Source organism: Dromiciops gliroides, chromosome 3, assembly GCF_019393635.1.
Source record: "Dromiciops gliroides isolate mDroGli1 chromosome 3, mDroGli1.pri, whole genome shotgun sequence".
Taxonomy (NCBI): domain Eukaryota; kingdom Metazoa; phylum Chordata; class Mammalia; order Microbiotheria; family Microbiotheriidae; genus Dromiciops; species Dromiciops gliroides.
Genome location: NC_057863.1, coordinates 510,204,372 through 510,226,115, shown reverse-complemented (window position 1 = coordinate 510,226,115; position 21,744 = coordinate 510,204,372). Strand labels below are relative to the sequence as shown.

Here is a 21,744-nt window from a genome sequence, read left to right as displayed (position 1 = left end):
AAACTTTTTCTCTGAATTGAATATGAATGAAGTTACTATTGCACAATGGTCATCTTAGCTGGGCCATACTGAAATGATACCACCCGAATTTCTCTGTATTCTCTACTCTAGTAAAAGTGGTGAGCTTTGTTTTGGAGAACTGGGACCTCAGCTTTGTCCCTTTATTCTGGAATGAGAAAAGTGGTGATAGGGAAAAGGGTGGAGTGGGCAAAAGGAACCCTTAATTTAATTCAATAAACTTTTATTAGGTGCCTACTAACTGCAAGGTTTTTTATTCAGTATCTACCATGATGGTGTAGTGGATAGAGAGCTGGTGTTGGGGTCAGAAAGACCTGGATTCTAGTCTGGCCTTTGTTATCCACTACTTTTGTGACCCCAGGTAAGTGATTTTGTGCTCTGGGCAACTTTCTTAGACTATAAGTTGTGAAACAGGTACTGACCTACTTTCCACTCCTAATGTCTTCCCCAAGGATTCCCTACATGAATGAAATTTTAGGTCTGTTCCAAAAAAGGAAAAAAAAAATCAAGGTATGTTTTCTGGATCACTGGATAAAAAATTAATCACTTAATGAGGCAGCTAGGTGGCATAATGGACTTAGGAACACTTGTGTTAAAATTCTGCCTTAGGCACTTAATAGCTGTGTGACCCTGGATGAGTCAGTCATTTAATCTCTGTCGGCCTCAGTTTTCATATCTGTAAAATGTGGATCATTATAACAACTACCTCACAGGGTTGCTGTGAAGTTCGAATGGGATAACACAGGTACAGCACTTCTCAAACCTTAACCAGCTACATAAATAGTGATCTATAAAATCAGTATAATTGCAGGGCTATACAGATCAAATGAGATAATATATGCCTTAAAATGTCTTATAAATATTAGTAGCTATCATTATTTTTGTCCTTCTTCTTCACATCATCACTAAGGGGTTAGTCGGAGCCACTCGGCTTTTAGCTAGGCTGGCCTGTAGGCCAAAGAAAGAATCTGCTTCCAGGCTCACTCTAGAAAGCTTTGATTGTACATACTCTGCCATAGCTTTTATTCCACTAGCGTAACCTTCAAGGATCCATTGTTACCTCCACTCCAAATAGCAGGAGCAGGATTATTGTGAGGATGAACAGAAATTGCAGGACTATGGAGAGATGCTTGCTGGGTACAAGCAAATAATATGTCCTTAATGATGATGTGCGTGTGAGAAGTTGCATGAGACATTATTAAGGAAATGTACAATTGGAAAGTAGTACTAGGCTGGTCTTGTAGGGTTTGCATTCATTCAGGGAATGAATGGCCTCAGTGTCTAAGATATGCATCTAAGAAGTGTTAAAAGAAGGCAGTGTGGAAGAGTGGGGAAAACATTGGCTCTGGATTCAGAGGACCTGGGTTCAAATTCTGCCTTTGGCTTTTGGGACCTTGGCCAAGTCACCTAATTTCCCTAGGGCTCAGTTTCCTCATTTGTAAATTGAAAGGGTTTGATTAGCTAGCCTTTGAAGTCCCTTCTAGTTCTATATACATGATCATATGAAGCTAAAAGAATGAGAGTTCTTAAATTGGGGTCTGTGAACTTAAAAAAATTGATCATTTTATTTCCATGTAATCAATTTCCTTTGTAATCCTATGTATTTTATTTTATGCATTTAAGAACATTATTCGTCCTCAAAAGCGTTTTACTTCTGACTATCTTTTCCCCTACTCTGCACTCCCTTTTTTCACCCTTCCTTCCTTATCCTCCTCCCCTCCTACTTTCCTGCAGGGTTAAATAGATTACTTCTCCCAATTGGGTATTAATGCTATTCCCTCCATGAGCCCATTCTGATGAGATCAAGGTCACTTTTGAGGAGGAATAGGTAAAAAGAATATAGAGTAAGTGTCATGGGAAGGGAGTGGGATGGAGGGAAATAATTATGATGATTGATTATAATGGCAAAATGTATGGTACCTACTTTGCTGGGCTTTTATGAAGAAAATTCTATGTCAAGCTTAAGGTACTATATACAGGTTATGATGAACAGGATACTATCAGAAAAACTTGGAAAGAACTACATGAACTGAAGCAGAGTGAAATGTACTGTATACAAAATAACAGCAATAGTGGGGGATGATCTGCTGGGAAGCATGTGGTTATTTTCAGCAAGGCAATGATCCAATATAACCCTGAAGAACTTATGAAGATTGCAGCCCATCTGCAGAGAAAGAATTGATAGTATCTGAAAACAGATGGAAACACATTTAAAATTTTTTTTCTTTTCCTCTTTGACAATTCCTTAATCTGAAGTTTTGGGTTTTTTTGACTGTTTTCTCTCACAACTAACTAATATGGGAATTTTTCCATGACTACTCATGTATAACTTATTTTGAATTGCTTGAGTTCTTGTGGGTGGGGGGTGGGAATGGAAAGAGGAAGAGAAGTTGGAACACAAAGTTTTTAAAAAATTGATGTTAAAATTTATTTTTACATATATTTTGGAAAATAAATTTTATTCAAAGAACATTATTCGGAGGCTCATAGGCATGACCAGAGTGCAAAGGGGGTTCAGAAGGCTTCCAGGATTTTGAGGAGAATTTTTTAAAAAGGGAATAGATAAAGATGTAGAGATCTGATGATGATGGTGGTGGTGGTGGTGACGGTGATGATGATGAATATGGAGGAAGAGGAGAAGAGGAGGAAGAAGAGGAAGAGGAAGAAGGAGAAGGAGAAGGAGAAGAAGAAAAGAAGAAGAAGAAAAGAAGAAGGAAGAAGAAGGAAGAAGAAGGAAGAAGAAGGAAGAAGAAGAAAGAAGAAGGAAGAAGAAGGAAGAAGAAGGAAGAAGAAGAAAGAAGAAGGAAGAAGAAGGAAGAAGAAAGCAACAACTTATATTGCACTCAAAGGTTTGCAAAGCCGCAAGATGTGGAGAAGTTTCAACCTGCACTGGTAAGGGAATATCTCCATTGCAGAAGTCTCAGATCTATTTATGTATGCAAAGTACTGGGAATAGAATGTGGCTTTCAGAGCTCTGAACCACACAGAGAAACCCTAATTCCAGAGGCACTGGGAAATCCTCACTAGCATGACATTTAGGAACATGGTAAGTGATCTCATGACTTGAACCTTATGAGACATTGGGTACAAGTTCCACACAGAACTGAATAAGAGATGATCCTTCATATGACCTGAGGGCTACTTGAACACAGGCAGAGAGATCCACATTGACTGACTCCTCCATCTAAGATCCCCACTGGGTGAGTGATGGGGAGACTATCAGACTGCATGGCAAAATGTTTCTGGATACCACTGGGAGGCAGAAGGATTCAGCGGTGAGTTTTCTAGATTCTGAGCCAAGACTCCAGGGCTCTTCAGTCAGTTCCACAACCTGCTGTGCTGTGTGATGAGGGAAAGTCACTTAACCTGCTGCACCTCAGTTTCTTCATCTGCAGGTAGGGGAGATCACTATCCATCATTCATCTACACACAGGAGTAATGTAAGGATTACTTGGTAAGGCCTTTCAATGCCCTGGAGAAAGGCTTCAAACAGATGATTGTATTTTTTGTTATCTACAACAAGCAGAGGGCTTAGACCATGATGTCCTCCAGAGAATGACTCATGTCTCTTGGCCTTTGGGGGGGGAGAGGGGAGGAGGAAGATTGTTTAATTTTTACTGACATTTTAATGGCTCCTCAGCTGCCATCAAAGATTTAACACTTCAGAGAATAACTTAAGCTTTGGAAGAGAAAAAATAACATCCGTATTAAATCACTGACATAGAGAACTTCGAAGCAACGCCATCCTCCCTCCTGTTGTGCCTGGCAAAGACACTAAAATGCATAGAGCCAAATAAAGGACAAGCGTTCATCAAGACTAGCTCCTTTGCAAAACATTGTAGATCCCAATTCTTGGTACAGTATGAAAACTGCCTGATGAAGGAGGCAGGAAATAATGGGTTTGAGTCCTGATATCACTGCGGAGCTCAGTTTCCTCACCTGTAAAAGGGGTTAATAATCCTAGCACTCCCTACCTCAGAGCGGTTATGAGAAAAGTGCTGTGCCCACTTTAAAAGTTTATGTAAATGGGGATTATCATCATGATCTATGAGAAGGCTGCTGCACTACGATTTTAATAATATACAGGCCCAGCAAGCCAGAGATAATCCATTCAAGACTCCAAGAATAAGCCAACAGCTGTGACATCATAAGTCATGGATCTCCCCCACACTGGCTTGCTTCAGTGCTCTTTGCTTGGGGATAAGCTGCAAAGCCATCTGTTGCAGAAGGCTGTTTCAGAAGTTTCAGCTTTCGGCACGAGTTGAAGCATCTGTGCACCAACTCTGGGAGAAATACTTTTCCTGATTTTGATCATGACTGACCTTCATTGCATACGTTTTTCCAAACAAATATACCCATATGGACAGATCATAGTTTTAGCATGCTGGGTCATCTGTTTCCCCCCTTCTCTGCGGAGACCAGGGTAGAAGCTACTTCTTGGCTCTTTCTCCTTTGCACCAGCAAGCAGCAGGTTCCATCATTAATCCTATGATATCCTGCTTTATGGAAACCTAGTTAGGTGGGAACTGGGTAATTAGGAATGATTCCTTCCTTCCTTCAGCAAACATTTATTATGAAGCTTCTACACACATATAAGATGAAAGAGTTCTTGCCCTTAAGGATTTTATTAACACATGGCCACTTTCATTAGGACTCTAAGAGTAACCGGAGAATTATGAGATGGGGGTGGGGTGGGGAAAGAGTCTTTTTGTGATGGATGTGGGAAAAGCCCAATGAGAATTGCAAAGTGGAATGACCAGGGCAGATGCGCACACACATCTGATTTAAGGACTTCAAGAAATTGTGTACTAAAGGTGGGGTTGATAGAATGCCAAGGACCTGCCTGGGTCATTTCTGAGATTCTTATCAAAGTTCTATAGCAGTTCCACCAGTCACCAGTCTTAGTCTTAGTAGCGCTCAGGAGGTGGAGGAAGAGGTAGGGAGAAGGAAAAGATTAGTCAATCTAAATGTCTAGGACTATCTTGTCCTCAGGAATGTGGTGGTAGTGCATCATGTCGGTCTCAGAAAGTTTCAGAGCTGCTTGGGTTGGGGGTGATGGGTATTGTGATGATGTCCAACTGCTTAAGAGGTTGAGACCATGTATTCTGGGCACTTTACTCTGGCAAACCCTAAATCCAAATTGATCTTATTTTATTTTTACACTGGGAATCTCTATTTCACCCAAGTGGCCTCTCACAAGCCTGATCCCAATGGTTTAACCTGATAAACATGGAAGTTTTGGTTTTCCGATCTGGGTTGGTTTCCCCTTCCTTAGGAGGTCTGGTGATCTTCTTCTTCCAGGATCTACATTGGTGCCTGACTCATTGCAGGTACTTAGTGAGTGTGGCTACCTGAATGGCTTCAGTCCTATTCCAATTCAGAATTTCTTAATTGAAGAGAGCCTCAGCCTCCTATCATATCAGAGATTTACAGGCATGTACCATACCTGGCACAAACTCTAAATTCCAAACTGGAATACTTTTTATTATGAGTGTTACACCTGCTCTTTCATATTATTACTAAAGATTTAACCTGGCGCAGCTAGGTGGCTCAGTGGATAGAGCAACGGCCCTGTATTCAGGAGGACCTGAGTTCAAATCCGGCCTCAGACACTTAACACTTACTAGCTGTGTGACCCTGGGCAAGTCACTTAACCCCCACTGCCCTGCAAAAAATAAAAAGAAAGAAAAAAAAGATTTAACCTACCCCATCATTTTTCTTTCCAAGTTTTCTTCTTTATAATTTTCAAAAAGTGACAGACACATAATTACAGCTGGTCAGCAGTTATGTGAAATAACTATAGGGTCTGGTTTTGGCTCATAGGTTAACACATGAAGAGGTAGAAGGGACCTTATAATTTTTCTAGTACAAGTCCTATCATTTTACAGTGAAGGAAACTGAGGCCCACAGAAGTTTAAGTGACTTACCAAATGTTATAGAGGTATTAAGTATCAGAGGTAGGATTTGAACCCAGGTCCTCTTACCCAAAAGACAATATTTTTTCCCCATGAATCTAAAGCATTTTGTGTCAATGTGCTCAGTGTTTTGTAAGCTTTCTTATTAAAGGTGAATTCAGATGAACACTCAGATGAATGGTTCCATTGATTAGCTGCCTAGTTCTCTTGCTGCTTCTGCAGGTCTTGGATTTTGATTACTGTTTGGGAAAACTAAACTCAATCTGAATTTGGGCTTACAAGAATCAGCACAGGAGGTCAAATTTCTAGCCCTTGATCATGGACAAGTTATATGCCCAAGACAGTTGTCTAAGACTGTAAGTTGCACTGGTAGAGAGTGGTTTCTCCCTGAGAACTCTATATATCAGAGAAATCACAGGTCTGAGATTTTTAAAAAATGTTATTCGTTTACTGTGTCTATTTGTTTTCTTGTTTTCAGAGGGGGCAAACACTTTATTGTTTTTTGGTTTTTTTCGGTAAGACAATTGGGGTTAAGTGACTTGCCCAGGGTCACACAGCTAGTAAGTGTTAAGTGTCTGAGGCCAGATTTGAACTCAGGTACTCCTGACTCCAGGGCTGGTGCTTTATCCACTGCACCACCTAGCTGCCCCGGGGGCAAACACTTTAAATGGATAAAACAACTGCTTAAGTATATAAATGTGTATGTTCTAGGTAACTTAAAAAAAAAAAAGCAGCAGAGACCAAAACAGGAAAAACTAGAGTAAGGAAGCTCTTTTCACCTTCTTATCTTTATTATTAATAATTATACATACCTCTAATGTTGGGGCAAAGACATTATTTCAAGAGACTGTGATAGTACATTTCCCTTGTTTAAGGAGGAAGTCAACTGTGATAGGTTCAATTCAATTAAGCAAACATTTTGTAGCTACTGTGTGTCAGGCTCTGGACACAAAAATGACCAAAAAAAATTTTCCCTACTCTCAAGCAGCTTACAATTTACTAGCAAATTCTTGGAATTCCTGAGACAGCAAGGAGACCTTAGAAGATATTCTAAGTCACTTACAACAGCTATCCTTCTTAGGATGGGCTAGTAGATTTACTCATCAAAACCCTGCCTTGCTCCATATACTGAAAAGAATAACAATTTTATGTGCAACTCTAGGAGCACAACATAAGGCATTTTCCAGTCAAATTCGTCCTTTCTTTCCATCTCACTCTGTCTAAAATACTCACAGATTTCCTGTCTCCATTACCCTAGATGCCCTAAGCTTGTCTGAGAGGCACTAAATTAGGTGTCTAAATACCAATCCATCTTCAGGAAAGAGGCAGTAGTGCCCCCAAAGGGCACTACAGATAAGGTGTCCTCATCTTTCTCGAAACTACTATGCTTTGCAAACGTTGGGCCATTAGTTCACGTCACTGGTTTATGGGAGTGAAGATGTTTCCATTTTACAGGAAAACCAAGAGTGTGTTAAAACCAGGGCAAGTGGCGCATTCTTGCATAGAGCTCATAAAATTCAGGGCACAATCATCTTTTTTTTGGTTTGTTTCATTCTTGACCCATACTTCTCATCATTTCATTGCAGTTGGCTCACCTCTAAACAAAGGCTCTCAGGGCAGCTGGCACCTGTGAGTGACTCAAGAGTAGGGGATGTTGTGAAATTAGAAAGAAGAGTCCACCTGGGTTTGGTGAGGCATTTATTATTCTGGCCCCAAGCATGAGAGGGATGCTGTTTGCAGTTTAGCACATTCTTGACTGTACTCCAAGCTGAGGCCGCACTTTATATGGTGGAAAGAGTGCTGTGCTGGAGTCAGAGAAGCTGGGTTTAAATCTTGCCCATGACAAGAAGTCACCTGTACGTGACCTTGGAAAATTCACTTCATTTCCTTTTGCCTCATTTTACTCAACTGTAAAATGAAGTAGTTGGACTAATGGCTTCTGAGGTTCTGGCCAGCTCTAGATGTGGGACCCTTTGAACTAAGCTGCCTTTAAGAGCAGGAGAGCATCTAACCCAACCAGATGTTCACCAAGGTCTCACAGCCTTCATCAGGTTTGCCAGTATACTGGTTATAGTTAGTGGAGGAAGGTCAGTTGGCCTTCCAGCTGAATTCTCCACTTGGTAATACAGAAACCCCTAGATTCTGCTCATTCTCATCCAACCCCATCACTAAAGATTAGGAAACAGTTCTTCTGGATGAGTTGGCTTTCCTTTCACCTTAATTTGATCTTCAGAGAAGTATTTAAGCAGCTTCAGAATTGGGGTTAAAAGGAACCCAGAGGGGAAGCTAGGTGGCGCAGTGGATAGAGCACCGGCCCCGGAGTCAGGAGGACCTGAGTTCAAATCTGGCCTCAGGCACTTAACATTTACTAGCTGTGTGACCCTGGGCAAGTCACTTAACCCCAATTGCCTCACTCCCCAAAAAGTAGTATAAGAGGAACCCAGAGACCACTTAGTCTAATTTATAATTGGCCAAGAATCCCTTAAACAACACCTCCCAGAAATGTTCACCTAGATTTTCCTAGAACACTTTTAGTACCTAATACATACATAGGCTGCCCATTAGGGGTATCTTTGTGGTAGAATGGATAGAGAGTTGCACCTGGAGTTAGGAAGATCTGAGTTCAAATATGGCCTCAGGAACTTACTAGCTCTGTGACCCTGGGTAAGTCATTTCACCTCTGTTTGCCTCAATTTCCTTATCTGTAAAATGAGGATCATAATAGCACCTGCCTCCCAGGGTTGTTGTGACAGTCTAATGAGATAATAATTGTAAATGTCAATAAATTGTCAATATAAATGTTAGATTTTATTGTTGTTATTTTACCTGAAGATAGTTCTACTTCTACTTCAGGAAGTTTTCCCTAAGTCAAAGCTAAATTTTTATTTTTGAAACTTCTACTTCTTGCTCCCAGTTTTGTCCACCAGAGCAAAGCAAACAAGTCTAATCCCTCTATCATCTTGGTTCCCTATTTGTACCATTCTATGGGTACCCAGAATGGGCTACCCAAATCCTCAAGGGTGGAAATATTTTCCTTTCTTTGGTATTTCAATAACAACAGAATTTGGCAATACATGTATTACCTACATTGAAGAAAAAGTAAAACCTTTCTTTAACTTAGCCAACTAGTGAGATGCAGCAGAGTGTAAAGAGAACAATGGGACAGATTGTCAGGAAGCCTTGGGAACAATTGCTATCTTAGAAATTTAGTAGCTGAATGACTGTGGACAGGTCATTTGATCCCTCTGGGTTCAGTTCTGCATCTGTGAAATGAGGAAGTTGGATTCCATGATCTCTAAGGTCCCTTTCAACTTTAAATCTATAATCCATGGAAGCAGCTAGGTGGCACAGTGGATAGATTATTGGGCTTGGAACCAGGAAGACCTGAGTTCAAATCTGAATTCAGATACTGAACTAACTGTATAATCCCTGGTAAGTCACTTTACTCTTAACATCCAAGGCCACTCTAGGATGCTAAGTTGCAGAGCTCAGGCTGATACACACAGATTAGAGGGGCTTTACTTAATAGGCATTTCCTATGCTAATGAAATCACAGGTCCTCCCTACCCCCAAGATATGACATCCATATTACTAAATAAGCCATATGATGTAAAAGACCTTTTTAACCTTCCAAAATCAAACATGACAACTGAGATTGCAGCTACAGTTCTAGAAGCAGTCAGTGACTTCACTAAGAAAAAGAAATCTCCAGAGGTTTAAGCTTCAAGTCTGTTTACAATGATTTATTCTATGTTTGCTCTTCCATTAGTGCAATAAATTTCCTTTCAATCCAGAATTAGAGCAATAAGACACTAAATGATATAAATGTCTATTTAGCACATCAGACACACCCCCATCATCTTCCAATCCTCTGATTTACAGCTCTTAAAATGCAGAACCAAAAGGATGTCTGTATGCCCTTTCATATTTATATTCCATCATGCAGTCACCCCAATAACTTATGCATCTTCAGAAGGACTACCTAGCAATTAACTTACATCTTTCAGAGTTCACCATCTCATTATGTAAAGTGGGTTTTAATACAAACTTTATTGGTAACTTTCAATTCTAATTTTCCCCTTATTCCCCCATAATGTCACTTCATACGTGACCAAAATGCTTTGGAAAATGGCTGTCAGAAAGACAGAATTGAGCCGACAATGCTTTTAGTAATTGGTCTTTGCACTACAGGGCAGCACAATAAATTGTGATTGTCATTTTTCAACTGTGGCATGTGATGGAATTCTTTATCGAAATGGAAATGAATTTTCCTTGCTGCACAACGAATTTTAACCACATTCAGGAGACACAGAAAAGGAGGGAAACAGTTTTCTTTATTTAGGAAACACACACACACACACACACACAGACACTCACACACACAAACCCTTTGCAGGAGGGTGAAGGAACTCATAATGTGCTTCCTTTAAAGTACTTAGAAAAAAGAAAGAGTGGAGAAGGAAACTTGGTGAGTTATAATATACATATGAAACACACAAGCTGAAAGGAGAATTTGGGCCTTTACATGCATAAGTTCTGACAGGAGTGTGCCTATTAAGGTTCTTACCTGGCATAGAAATGTCTTTGTTATTGGCTTACCTAAGTCAGGATCTGTGGCTTGTACTCTTGTTAACAAGGCTTTGGTGGCTGTATTCTCATAGATACATGTGTTGTAATGGTCAGATGAAAATATGGGGGGATTATCATTAACATCTTCCAGAATCAGGCGGATGTCTGACTGGCAGAACCTGCCACCCCCATCCGTTGCCCTGGCAATCAGGTTGTATACAGGGATTTTCTCTCGGTCCAAAAGGGCCAGGGTTTTTAACTCACCTGAGAAAAATAAGAAAAAAAATAATAAATAGATAAATAAGTAAATGAATATATGAAAGAATAAATGATGAAAATGATAAAAGTATTAAATAGCATGAACATCACATTTCGACTTAAAACAATTCAGAATACAGAATCTATATTATATTGATCTACCAATATAGTGTCAGGCTCTGTGTTTTAACTTGGGACAATCAATCATTAAATCAATCAAAAGGTATTTATTAAGGACTTATTATGTTCCAGTTACTGTGCTAAGTTCTGAGGATACAAAGAAAGACAAAAAACAGTCCTCATCCTTAAGAAGTTCACCTTGGGGAGATAATATGTATACAAACAGATATACTCAAGATTCAAAAAGAATAGAAGTGTGAGAATTGTTTTTTCTTAATGTTTCAATAACTATTTTAGTATGTGATTGTTTTATTTGTAATCCCATGTATTTTATTTTATGCATTTAAAAAACAGTATTTTGCGGAGTGCACAAATTTCACCAGACTGACAAAGAGATGGCCAAAACCAGCTTGAAAATCCCTGCTTTGGAGAGACAGGTATAACAGCTGGTGGGGCACAAGAGAACTGTCTCCATTTTGTTTTTCACCAACCAGGAAAGCAGGAGGGACTCTTGAAATAGAGCAAATGCATCTGCATGTCCTTACAAGGCCTGTAACTAAACCCGCACATGGCCAAAAGCATAGCATCTGGGATTGTTTCCTTTGCCAACTTGGGGGAACATAATATAGCTTTGGGTTTCTTGGCGCCATGGTCTAGTGACAAACAGCAGGGAAGCAATATAAGGATCACAGTTCGCTAATGATAACCTGAGCCCAAACCCACCCTAGGGATCTACAGGACTTCTCTGCTGCCAGGTACAACCTCATCTTTTTGTCCTTTAGTAAAGTACCTGGCACGCTGTAAATGATAATAAATCAGTCTTTTCTTCCTTCTTTCCTTCTCTATCTTTTCCTCCCTCCTTCCCCCTTCTCTTTTTCCCTCCTTCCTTCCCTACCTACTTCAGGGAAAATGCAAAAAGCAGAGGATGACATAAATTTAACTAATGTCATTAAGAGAGAAGATCCTGTGAGATGAGAGAAGGTATTTTAAAAATATCACCAAATAGAGGAACTGGCATAGAGGCAGCCTTGAATAAATACTAATGGATGGTAGTGACGATTCATAGAAGGTAAAAAGAAGGGCGAGTAAATAGTCTTTGGGTCTTGCCACGTGGATAGCTCAAAAAATCTACATCTTAGACAAGTAGGAGCTGATGTGGCTACACCTATGCCTCCCCTATCAGATGAGTCCAGTTATGGTCAAAGAAATGTCAGCTCAACAAAATCAATAGCAACAGAAATTTGGAAAACCTAGCCCTTCTCCACAGGTTTTGTTAGGTTTTCATTGGATTATGCGTTCCATGAGAACAAGAACTGTTTCTTGTCTTTCTTTGTATCCCTGGCTCATAGCACAATGCCTGGCATATAGTAGGCACTTCATAAATGCTCATTGACTTGAGTTAGGAGGCCAGGGTTAGAGTCATACCTCTGACTTTTACTACCTGCCTGACTGAGGGCAAGTCATCTAAGTTACATGTGTTGGTTTCCTCATCTGTAAAATAAGGTTACATAAAAAATTTCTTTTTGGGAGGAAAGTGGTTTGTAAAGGTCAGTGATTGCAGTGGGGAGCTGGTCTAGATCTATGATTTCAATGGTGTCGACATTTTCTTGGGGGCAGCTAGATGGCGCAGTGGATAGAGCACCGGCCCTGGATTCAGGAGTACCTGAGTTCAAATCCGGCCTAGGACACTTTACACCCTTACTAGCTGTGTGACCCTGGGCAAGTCACTTAACCCCAATTGCCTCACTAAAAAAAAAAAAAAAAGACATTTTCTTGAATCATGCTTATCAGTAATGCTGTAACTTACAGTCTTAGAATGTTAGCTCATGGAGAGTTAACATAGTGCTCAGACCTTAGCATGGAGCCTGGCCCATAGGAGGCACTAAACAAATCTTTACTGACTGATTGACATGTTGTCTAGTACATAGTGGGTACTTAAGAAATGCATAATGACTTTGACCAAACGAATATTTGAGGTAATGGGGTTAAATGACTTTTCCACAATCATAGAACTGGTATGTGTCAGAGACAGGACCTGAACCCAGGTAGGTCTTCCTGACTTGAAGATCAGTCTTCTGTCTCTTAGACCACATTGCGCATCTTTGTGAACTTATACAGAAGTGAGGAGGCATTATTCCCACTACCTCCTGCCTTCACTATGAACATATACTTTAGATTTCATAACCTTTCACTTTATGGATTTCAACTAGCCATGAACATAAGTCCATGGCCTAAAAAGAAAGAAAGCCTAATGAAAACCAAACAGTAATATTAGTGAGAATCAGGAAATAGAACTAAAAGGATTTCAGTTTCACCTTTCCTTGATATTCACTTCAGTTTAGTTTCCTGGAAAATCTGTGCAATTCATTTATTTGGGGAGTGGGGTGATGATCCTAAAAATTATTTTCTGAAGGAGGAAGAAAAAACAGGAAAATGATATACACTATGGCTATAACTATATTAATGGAAAAATAAAAAAATAGAACCTGAATATTGTATAATTATAATGAGAACATTTGACTTCTGGGAAGAAATGAGAAAACACAACTTTCTCCCTCTTCTGTAGAGGTGGTAGACTATGAGTATGGAACAGTGTATGCTCTATCAAACTCAGATTCGGTACTGGTTAGATTTGCTGAACTGCTCTTTTATCCTCTCTCTCTTCAATTTTTTGTTATAAGGGATGGTTTCACCATATAAGGGAAACAGGAAGAGATATGTTTGGAAATGAAGGTTATACTAAAACTAAGTATATCAATAAAATAAGAAATATGATTTATTGAAGGTAATTGTCTTTTTTTATAGTTTATTGAGAGGTTAAAAAAGTACAGGAATTAAGAATACCTAATGAGAGTGTGGTACTGATAAAGTACCACACATGGGAAATCAGTATAAGCTTTCTGATCAAAAACAATGTTTGTGGCTAAGTTAAATTAGAGAGAAGCCACTTCTCTGATATCATAGGGCAAGACTGTAATATAGGCAGAACTATTAAAATAAGATCCTTTTACATTTTTCATATTCATATAAACCTAATTAGGATTCGAGGGTATGTATGCAAAGTGATAAGTAATCAAGAAATGCAACATTGATGTAATCTATTATGAAGTTTAAGCAACTATATCAATAAGCAGGTTCTTTTAGAGTACAATGAGATACTAGTGTAATTTGCAAGATTGTTAGTAACCTACTAGCAATTTATCATCTAAAGTCCACACCAGAGCTAGGAGGATAAGATTCAATCATGTTTGTATAAAGGGATCAAAACTGTCATTTCACCAAAGAACACATGACACCTTACCACTTTCTGGATCTAAGTAAAATTTGTTGTTTCCAGAGCCGTAGAGTGAGTATCTAATGTCTCCATTGGGGCCAATGTCAGCATCCTTGGCACTGATCTTAAGGATGATTTTATTTGATGGAATGTCTTCTGGAAACAAAGCTGAGTATGCAACCTAGACAGAGAAGAAGAAAAGGGTTTTTAAGTATTTGTAGATTTAAAATTGAAATCATAAATTTTTTTAAAAAATTATAAAAAACAAAACAAAGCAGATGCAGATAATTTAGTTACTGGCAATTTTTCCTCTTTAAATAGTCATAAAGATATCACAAACCAGAATGATAACAATGATTACATATACACACATATATAAATAAAATGTGTGTATATCTCTATCTAGATACACAAGCAGAGACAGAGGGAGATAGAGGAGAGAGAGTGTGTGAGGAGTAAGGTTTACAAAGCCTTTAACATATATTATCTCATTTGATGCCCACTATAACCCTGTATGATTCCTATTTTATAGATGAGAAAACAGAAGCTAAGAAAGGGCTGAAATCACCTGCCCAGCTCCACACAGACAGTACTTGTCTGAGGTGGGCTTTACACCCAGGTTTTCCTGACTTCAGGTACAGTACTTTATCTACTGCTATGCCTTGCTTCTGTTCTGTGTTGGGAAACAACATGGAAATAGTGATTTACTTTTGGGGAATCACAGTGAATGTCTAGTACAATGAAAATAGGATTTTTGCGTCTTGGATTTAAATAAGGCAACTGGAACCCCGTGAGGGAAAGTGAATTATTTTCAGGTCTCAAGGTTTCCTGGCTAGTAGGTGGTAGAATTGTGTCCAAATGCCAAGTCTCAAAATCTACATTTCTTCTATGACATTTTGGCTGGTTAGGAATCCATTCTGGCTACTCATAGTCCTTTTATATCTGGATCACTTTATTCTAAAATCTATCAAGTAGCTAGGAAATAACAAGCTTACTAAATCTAGGAAGGAACTGAGTTATTGCATTAAGAAGACATTCACATTTTTCAAATGATTAGATTATCATAAATCTTTGTGTACAGACCACAGGAGTTAAATTATTTAATTAATGGCATTTAGTTTTAATTACCATGACTAATGGTAATCACTGTTAGCATGACATCTAGTGTCAGGTTGTTGTTCAGTCATTCGGTCATGTAGGACTCTTTGTGATCTCATAGACCATGGAACATTAATACTGTCTATAGCGTTTTCTTGGTACTTTCTTCTCCAGTGGATTAAGGTAAAAAGAGGTTAAGTGACTTTCTCAGGGTCACACAGTTAGTAAGTGTCTGGGGCTGGATTTGAACTCAGGTCTTCCTGACTCCAGGTCCAGCATTCTAACCACTGCACCACCTACCTGCCTGTCAGATACACATGAACAATTAGACTGGGGAGCAGGTAGTTAAGCCTCACTCTTCTTTTTCTTTATATGTGTTAGTTAAGTAGGATTTTTTAAAAATTTGGTCTCAATTTGAGATAAGGCAGGCACATTTAGCATGCCCATTCTATTACTACTGCTACAGTTAATGCTGCTGCTGCTACTGTTGTTTCTGCTGCTGCTACCAATTCTATCACTACTACTACTACCCAGCATTTATGAAGTGCTTTAAGGACTGTAAAGCACTTTATAAATATTATCTCATTTTATGCATGCCGAAAGCCTGGGAACTCCGTACTATTGCTATACCCATTTTAAAGATGAGAAAACTGAGGCATAATGAGGTTAAATCACTTGTTCAGGGTCTCACAACTATTAAGTATGTGAAGCTGGATTTGAACTCAGGTCTTCCTGACTCCAGGGCCAATGCTCTATCCACTGCACCACCTAGCTGCCCTCAAGGAAGGTCTACAGGAAAGAAAGGAAATGAGGTGCCTTAAAAGTTAACTATAGGAAACCACAAGTTAGTGAGAAAAAGGATGAACATCATTTGACTAACCTGGTCACACACTGGACTGTTGTCATTCACATCAGTGACAGTGACTTCCACCATAGCCTGAGTGACAAAAAGCCCATCTGTGGCAGTGATGTTCAGGAAATAAACATCTTGTTCCTCTCGATCAAGAGGTCGTTTTACATAAACTTTCCATTCATTCTGCACCAGGCCCAGGGCGAATCTTCCTCTGGGATTCCCTCCTACAGTCAGAGAAGAAATCGATCTCCTTAAGTTTCTGGAAGAAAATACCTTCTTTTTTTTTCTTTTTTTTTTTTCAGAAAATACCTTCTATACCAAAGCTACTGGGAAAGGAGCAAGAAGATGACCTTACTTTCTTCTCAAACTCTAGGCCAGGATACCAAAAAATGACAACCACTCAAAAATCCTAAATTCATCTGATTCTCTTATACCAAAGCATGGCATTTATATGCCCTTTGTGGAAACAAAGACAATAACTTCCAGAGAAAACAAAATCCATTTAGAGGAGTTTGAGATGCTCTCTTGTTTGGTTTCCCTGAAGGACGATCAAATTCAAACTGTGAACAATCAATAGTCTTCTTGGAACCATATGACTGACTGTCTTTCCACTTAGTCTCAGGAGAGGATGTAATACACCATAGCTCTTGTTACGAAGACAATTTCATTAGCTGTTGATTATGTAATCAAGGAATGGCAGTCAGTTCTATTAAGGAATCTTGTAATGAAGGTTTATCATACAACTATGCTGTTCTTAACTAGGAATGGAGTTTGGGATTTTTTTTTTAAGTGTCCATGATACACCAAGATACATTAATATTTTAAAAGTCCTAACAAAAGGGTAATTGAAGGGGCCCTTCAGAGATAATCACTGTAGTTAGTAGGTGCTTAATAAATGTTTATTGACCGGCAGCAATTAGATCAAATTTATCAGCAAGTAAAAACTAAGAGTAGAGAGATGCAACAGAACAGCTTTCTGTTTGCATTGGAATATGGTGACACTGAAACTGGCAATACAGGTATTCCACATAATATAACTTTGTGATAACAAAAATACAGAAAGAAGAGGAGAGAGAGAAAGAAAGAGAAGGAAAGAGAAGAGAAGAAAAAAGGGAATGGTATCTCTAACCTCCAATCGCCTGGAATGACAACATGGAATTAAAATTGACAAGAAGTTGGGTATCATCTTTGGTTAACAGTCTGTCCATGTCATTCACCTGCTCAAGAATCTTCACTGGCTCTCTATTGCCTCTTAGATAAAATGAAGACCCCTCTAGCATTTAAAGCCTTTCTCAATTTGGTTCCAAACTATCTTTACAGAATTATTTTGCATTACTTGCACTCATGTACTCTATCTTCCAGCCAAATATGGGATACTCCATAACTTGCCTTTGTACCTGTCCCCCACACTGCCTCCCCTCCATCATTATGCCTCTTGGAATCCTTTGCTATTATTTTAAAGGCTCAGATCCAATTCCACTTCCTCCTATGAGAGGCCTTTCTTGATCCCCTCAAAGTCTGTAGTGCTTCCTTCCACCCATGGAATTACTATGTATTGTTTGGGTATAAAAATCTACATTTACTTCCTGGTACATGTGCTATTTCTCCCCAGGAGTATAGGCTTAAGGACAGGAACTGTTCTTGTTTTGGGCTTTGTACACCCCCTACCCTGATCACAGTGCTTGGCACAGAGCAGGTGCTTAATAAATGCTTGTTAAATTGAACTAAAATAACATCTGCCAGAAAAACAGAAGAGACCTCACCTTTTCCTCAAGAGATCTTAGAAGACAGCAAGTCAGAGAACACACTCTTATCTAGTAGAACACCAGAGGGAGGGAGACAAAGTCGAGAAAAGAGGTTCTAATTTGTGGGCTTGAAGTGGATTTATGTAATGGGTCAAATTGGTGTTCCTCTGGTGAAGGAGACACAGAGAATACTTTTAACCACTCAGGGCACCTGTCAACAAAAGGTGAGGGCCCCACATTCCTCCAAGGAAGATCAGGATGAGACCACGGGCCCTCCACCATCAGCTAAAATCTAACTATGCTTTCACTGATTATTATTATTATTTATTTATTTTTGCCGGGGCAATGAGGTTAAGTGACTTGCCCAGGGTCACACAGCTAGTAAGTATCAAGTGTCTGAGTCCAGATTTGAACTCAGGTCCTCCTGAATCAAGGGCTGGTGCTTTATCCGTTGGGCCACCTATCTGTCCCCCACTGATTATTTTGACACCTTTTCTGTTGTATTAAATTGTTTCTGTATAAGTTACAACTGTTCTTTTGCTATAGAAAATGATTAAGAATCTTTTGTTAATTTGGAACATTAAGACCAAGTACTCTGCAACCAACTGCTATGTAAGAAGGAGAGGTAAAATCTAATTGTCGGTTGGTGGCTGGAATTGCCAATAGTAATTGTTGCTTTAAGCTACTGTGCTCTCTCCACTTGAGTAGAGTTGATGGGACAGTGTATGGGTCCTTTAAATCATGGGGATTTCAGGGAAAGTGCATTAATAATTAGAAAGGCATATTTAAACTCCAGTCTTCCTAGTAAGAAAGAGTTCCTCAAAATGTCTACAAGGTTTCTGTAATGAAAGTGAAAACATATAAATCAAAGATGATTCAGATGTATCTTCTCTTCTTTCCTATTATCCTTCATTCCTCTACTGCAGAAATGTACATTTTGCAGATGGAGTGCTGACAGGATGTGATAAAGTATAAAATGCATAATGAGACTGAAACAGAAAACATTGTCAGGGAAAACAGTCTCATGGAGGCAAAGGGAAGGAAAATGCTGAAATGAAAGGTACCTTTTGCTAATGCTCATATGTATGCCCCACTACAGCTCTTATTCAGTAGTGATTAATTAACTTTTCCACTAACATACTTAAGCAGATTCCATGTCCTAAGGGCAGTCTAATTAATTCCTTTTTCTCTCTGAATAATGTAGTTTTTCTAAAAGGGAGCCACCTGACTACAAGTATTGATAGATTCTTTAAAATCCTTTGTCACTTTTCCCAAGTCTTGCCTTTGAATGTCACAACAACAAAATATTGACCTGAAAACCCTCAAAACAATTTTCAGGAGGACTGTTCACCATTCATTAAGGTCCATTTTCCCCTGGCAACTGTCCCCTCATTAGCTCCACCCATTTGCTAATCTCACGATGCTCCTACTTATGAAAGGCAGATAGTGAAATGGTTCTAGAAGTATGGTCCAGGGACTCCTGGGTCCCTGAGACCCTTTTTTGGGGTGGGGGTGGGGCCTCTGTGAGATCAAAACTATTTTTGTAATAATACTAAGATGCAATTTGCCAATTTTAAATACTCCTACCATTTCCAACTACATATCTATGTGAGGCTGGATTTTTTCATCTTGAACCAAAACAACATATTGCAACAGATTGAATGCAGAAGCAGATATAAGAATGCAGCTACTTTCTATTAAGCCAGATATTAAAGAGATTTGCAAAAATTTGTAAAACAACATCACTCTTCTAATTTTTTTTTCTGTTTTGGAAAATATGGTTTTCTTTTCATAAAATATGTTTTTATGCTACAATGTAATGGCTTTTTATTTTTAAGCTGATAAATTTTAATATCTGATGTGGTAAATTTTGATGTGATCCATAAAGAACATCAGCTCTTTGGAGTCCTCAATAATTTTTAAGGGTATAAAGGGGTCCTAAGACCAAAACTTTGGGGAAGCACTGGTATAGTGGATAAAGTTCCCGGCTTGGAATCAAAAGGTCTACATTTAAATCCTTCTTCTTTTACTGGGTGTGAAACTATCGGCAGGTCAGTTACCAGAAGCTTATTATCAGAAGCTTATAAAATACAGATATTTGTGCTATCTATTTTTCTAGTATTCTTACACCTTATTCTATTGATCCTACACTGTGAATTGGTGACACTGGCCTCCTTGCTGTTAAGCAAAACACTCTATTTCCTGGCTAAAGGTTTTTCATTGGCTGTCCCCCAGGCCTGGAATACTCTGCCCTTCTCTCTGCCTCCTGGCGTTCTTCAAGTCTTACCTAGTCTCATCTTCTAAAAGAAGTCTTTCCTGGTCCTCCTTAACCTTACTTCCCTAGTGCTGACCAAACATTAGTGTTTGTGTTTTTTACTATCCACAGAAAAGTTTCCTGGGATGGGACGATTCACTTTTCCTTGGACTAGTGTCATGGGGTACAGAGCACCCCAGAAGTTCTCTGGGGCACCTCAAGGAATCTTCTCCTTGAGAAACTAAACCAGAGGGCAAATAACACCTAGAGAGATAAGCAGAACCAAATCGGACTGAGCTAGGTTGGGATTCCTACCCTTCATTCTGGTCTTCCTTGTGTAACGATTGGAATGACGCCACCTGCTGGATACTTACTGTAGAAGAGTTCTGCCCATGAAGCGAAGGTCTTTGAGGGCAAGACCAGGAGTCTTTTCTTTGGCGGGGAGGAAGTGACGCAGACTAGTGGGAGGAGGAAGGAAGAGACTGGCGCTGACTCTGGGTCTCTTTCCTGAGGACGCTGGCGGAGAAGGGAGCTAGAAATGTGCTCTCCCTTTAATAGATAGGAATCTAGGCCTTTCTCTCTCTCTTTACCAAATTCTTATTCTCCTTAATAAATGCTTAAAAGTCTAACTCTTGCTAAAGCTTGTAATTGATTGGCGACCACTCATTAGATATTTTAGACAGACTAGCAAGAATTTTAGCCCTTAACACTTGGGTGTGGCTGCGGCCTTTGTGTCCTGAAGAGAGAGCCACCCCTCACTGAATTCCTCTAGTCACTACCAGTGGGGGATGGTCCTCCACTCCTCGCCTAATTCCCCCAGCTACCACCAGTGGGGGATGGTCCTCCCTCACTAAAGGAACTTTTCACGGCAGATGGTCCACCCCCATCAGTCCTCTATAAATAAAGTACCTTCCAGTCTCCTGTTCGAGGAGATTTGGTGCCTCTGAGCCACGTGCTTTGTGCCTGTCTCCCCATGAGAAGTCCAGGGATTTCTTTCATGGTTTCCCTCCCCCCACCCTTCCCTTCCCTTGCTCCTAAATAAACTACCACCTTACTCTAACTACTTTTGTGTGCAAGAGGGTGTAATTCTTTAAAGAGGAATTCCTAAGAACCCCAACCCCTAAACAATCCCATAATCCATTTTCCCCCATTACACTAGGAATGGTGAGAAAATTGAATGACAAACCACTATAAAAGTTTCTCCTCAAAAGACAGTGTTTATTTTCTCCAGGTGAGAATTATTCTATGGTGATTTCTTTTTCATGCCAGACCACTGGAATAGTACAATGTATTAATCTGGTAAATTTTGGTGCATATGAGTATGTGTGTATGGTCCTGGTTTTCTTTCTTTAAGCTCTCTCCTTTCCTCTAACAAAACAAAACACCACCACAAACTTGCTCAAGGTAGGTGAGTTATCAACCATAAATAATCTAGTGAGGGAAATTAAAGAACATTTAGAAGACAGATAATTTCAAGCAGTACTAGCCCTTTTACCAAGCTAATGTAAGTTCCCTCAGGGCAGGAACTGTTTTGTAGATATCCTCTCCCTAGGACTCAGCATGGAGTTTCTGCACTGAGTAGGTGTTAAAGAAATGCTTGCACTGAGTTCTCCTTTTCTTCTCCCACCCCATATTTTGCT

General features: G+C 39.5%; 1 protein-coding gene across 1 annotated transcript in view; it reads right to left on the bottom strand.

Moving 5' to 3' along the window:
- The window catches only part of LOC122747862 (protocadherin Fat 3-like), a 773,714-nt gene that overhangs the window by 91,083 nt on the left and 660,887 nt on the right, over positions 1 to 21,744 (bottom strand). Inside the window, 3 exon segments of the mRNA XM_043993670.1 lie at positions 10,533 to 10,766; positions 14,182 to 14,335; positions 16,133 to 16,329. Of these exon segments, the coding sequence (XP_043849605.1) occupies positions 10,533 to 10,766; positions 14,182 to 14,335; positions 16,133 to 16,329 (585 nt within the window).